The sequence below is a fragment of the Gossypium arboreum genome, chromosome 12 (genome assembly GCF_025698485.1).
Source record: "Gossypium arboreum isolate Shixiya-1 chromosome 12, ASM2569848v2, whole genome shotgun sequence".
In the NCBI taxonomy this organism is placed as follows: Eukaryota; Viridiplantae; Streptophyta; class Magnoliopsida; order Malvales; family Malvaceae; genus Gossypium; species Gossypium arboreum.
Window position 1 is genome coordinate 106,805,363 of NC_069081.1, and position 2,607 is coordinate 106,807,969.

Genomic DNA, 2,607 nt, shown 5'->3' on the forward strand with positions numbered 1-2,607 from the left:
AGAATGTTTAGAGGAATATTTTGGTTTCAATATAAAATAAGAGGTAAAAGCATTCTGCCTTGAAGGGGCAGTTGCATTGATACGATGGGCTTGGGAGAACTCAAATCTTCCAACATGTGAAACAAAATGGTTTGTAAACAAGACAAATTAATGCACCAAATCGTAGAATATAGTGGTACGTGAATTCATATATTGGAGAATATAGCAAAAACATGATCGTCTCTTTCTGTATGAAAACTGCGACTCAAATATCAATCTCTCTGGTCCCGATGGGATTTTGGCTTTGCTTTTGCCAGCTGTAATCAACAGCGTTTCGCTTCACTCTCTTGGTTTTAAATTCGAAACTCAGCAAACATACATACATACATACATACATACATAATGTTCATGAAAGATAATTTCGCAATGGAAACAGAGACCAAATAACTTAAAAGAGGAGAGATACTTGCAACTTTGGTTCCACTTCCCAGAAGAGAGAAAGAAGCTATACATACATACATGGATATAACCCCATGGATATAACCCCACCATAACCACAGAGGTTGATTTATATAATATAAATTAGCATGATACCGAAACATGCCCCCCATTTCCATTAATGTGGGCAAATTAAATGGAAAGGAAAACCGAACCTCCACTGTACGCACGTCTTCATTGCTTAACAACAAAATCTAAAGCGCAGTTGTGGACCAAAACAAAAGATCCTTTCCTTTTTTTCAAAAACGCATAACTAAACTCTAAGCAGGTAAACACTGAGCTCAGGGCCTCCGGAACCATCAGGATTCATCATGTAAAAGGCTTCCGAGTCTTTAGACCCTACAACCCTCTCGAACTTGGCTCTCATGTACATCAGCTCACCTTCGGACCCAGCTTCATTGTCATTCCAGTTTCCTGGTAGCACACCCGCACCCATTGAAATTGGCTCCACCGCCTTTAACACTTTCCACTCTTCGGCTCCACACTCACGCCTCATTGCGAACCCACATTTCTTTCCATTGCAGTAAGTCCTCCAAACAGGCTCATCCAGCAACTTCACCCCTTTCTTCCCCATCTTCTTTTCACACTCTAAGGCAATTCGAACCAATCCAGAAGCCATTTCCCGAACTAAAACACTAGTCGGTGTTGCAAGTTGGATTAAAAAGGCTGGAGTTACTTTTGCTTCTTCTTGAAATGCAAAGTGGACGTGACCACGCCGATAACCGAACAGGGTTCCTACCACTCTGGTGCCTAAACCTGAACGATATGCTGATGTATTCTTCCCAAACACACTGAGAGCCGACCGAAGTTTGGAAACTGACACAATTGGAAGCTTCTTTCTTGGTGGTGGAACTAAAGAAACTCGACTGGCCTCTGGGATTCGGAGCTCCTCTGCTTCCTTAGCTTCCTCACAAAAATGCGAGGAGGAGCTGAAGGTTAGGATTTCTTCCTCGTTGTCATCATTATCTTCCACCTTCTTTTTCCAGTTGAAATATCTCCTGGAGAAGGAGAAAGAAGAATCGTAGGGGCTCTTGGCTGTGATTGTCTTCATATGGGAAGGAAAGAAAGAAAGAAGGAACTAAGCAACTCCTAGAGCCTTTGATAGTCAAGTTTCGGTGAGTAAAGAGAGAAACAGGTATATATAAATAAAAGAGTGACTATGTATCTACTAACTTATCAGTAGTTGTGGGGTGGATTTATTCTTTGCGTCTTAATGCCTTTTTTGTCAGCATTGTAGGATTGAGGGGGGACTTGCAGGGAAATCCTGACAAGGGAGGTTGAGCAGCCCCACCTAACTGTAACAGTAGTAAAAAAAAAAAAAAAAATATATATATATATATATATATATATAAAGAAGATGGAGAAGCTAATAGAGAGAGAAAGAGACTTAAAAACAAGTAGAGGAGAATAGCGGGAATCTGAGGAGACAATAGCTGAGTGTGACTTCTTTATCATGTGGGGGAAGAATAGGCTGAAAATAAGGGCAGTGTGGGGTAAAGACCAGAGAGTGAAAAGGAGAATTGACTGTCTACTCTGACTTGCATTGGAAAGTGTTAAAAGGATAGGTAAAACCAGATCAACCTTACCCACCATCTCCACTATTCCACCATTGAGTTCTTTCAGCTCCTGTCTTCATTTGCTATTGCAATACAACAGTAGCCCACCGTAGCCCCAACCTCAATCCCACTTCTATTCTATGCTAATGCTACCACCTATAACTTATGATCCAGCCATACTCCGTGTTTTGTATCCTTTAATGTCTTTTTCTGAATTTGAGAAAATGATTAGCCCGACTGGCTGTTTCAAACAAAGCAGCTGGCGCCTGGCTTTATCGATTCAGCATTGTCTAGCTCTGTCTAGGTTAAAGCTAACTCTTCTTTTACCTTTTAATTCTCAGGTCCACATATCATTACAATTATTCCTTCCTTTCAAATTTTCAATACCATCTGGAAATAAAAAATAGTGTATATAATACTCCACAGAACAGAACTAATACTACGAATATTAAAGTTCTATTTTGTTGTTTAATATAAAAATATTGAAAAAGGTAGAATATGGAACTTGATGTAATGCTGCCAAACCATCACCCACTAGCAAATTAGCAGATATCAGGTCTCGAGAAAGCCAACG

At 40.1% G+C, this 2,607-nt stretch overlaps 1 protein-coding gene across 1 annotated transcript; it reads right to left on the reverse strand.

Moving 5' to 3' along the window:
* Nucleotides 1-398: 398 nt before the first annotated feature.
* On the reverse strand, nucleotides 399-1,657 carry LOC108477403 (protein MIZU-KUSSEI 1). Its single transcript, XM_017779942.2, has one exon. It carries the CDS (start codon nucleotides 1,526-1,528, stop codon nucleotides 731-733), a length of 798 nt encoding a protein of 265 aa, XP_017635431.1. The 5' UTR covers nucleotides 1,529-1,657; the 3' UTR covers nucleotides 399-730.
* Between the last annotated feature and the right edge of the window lie 950 nt (nucleotides 1,658-2,607).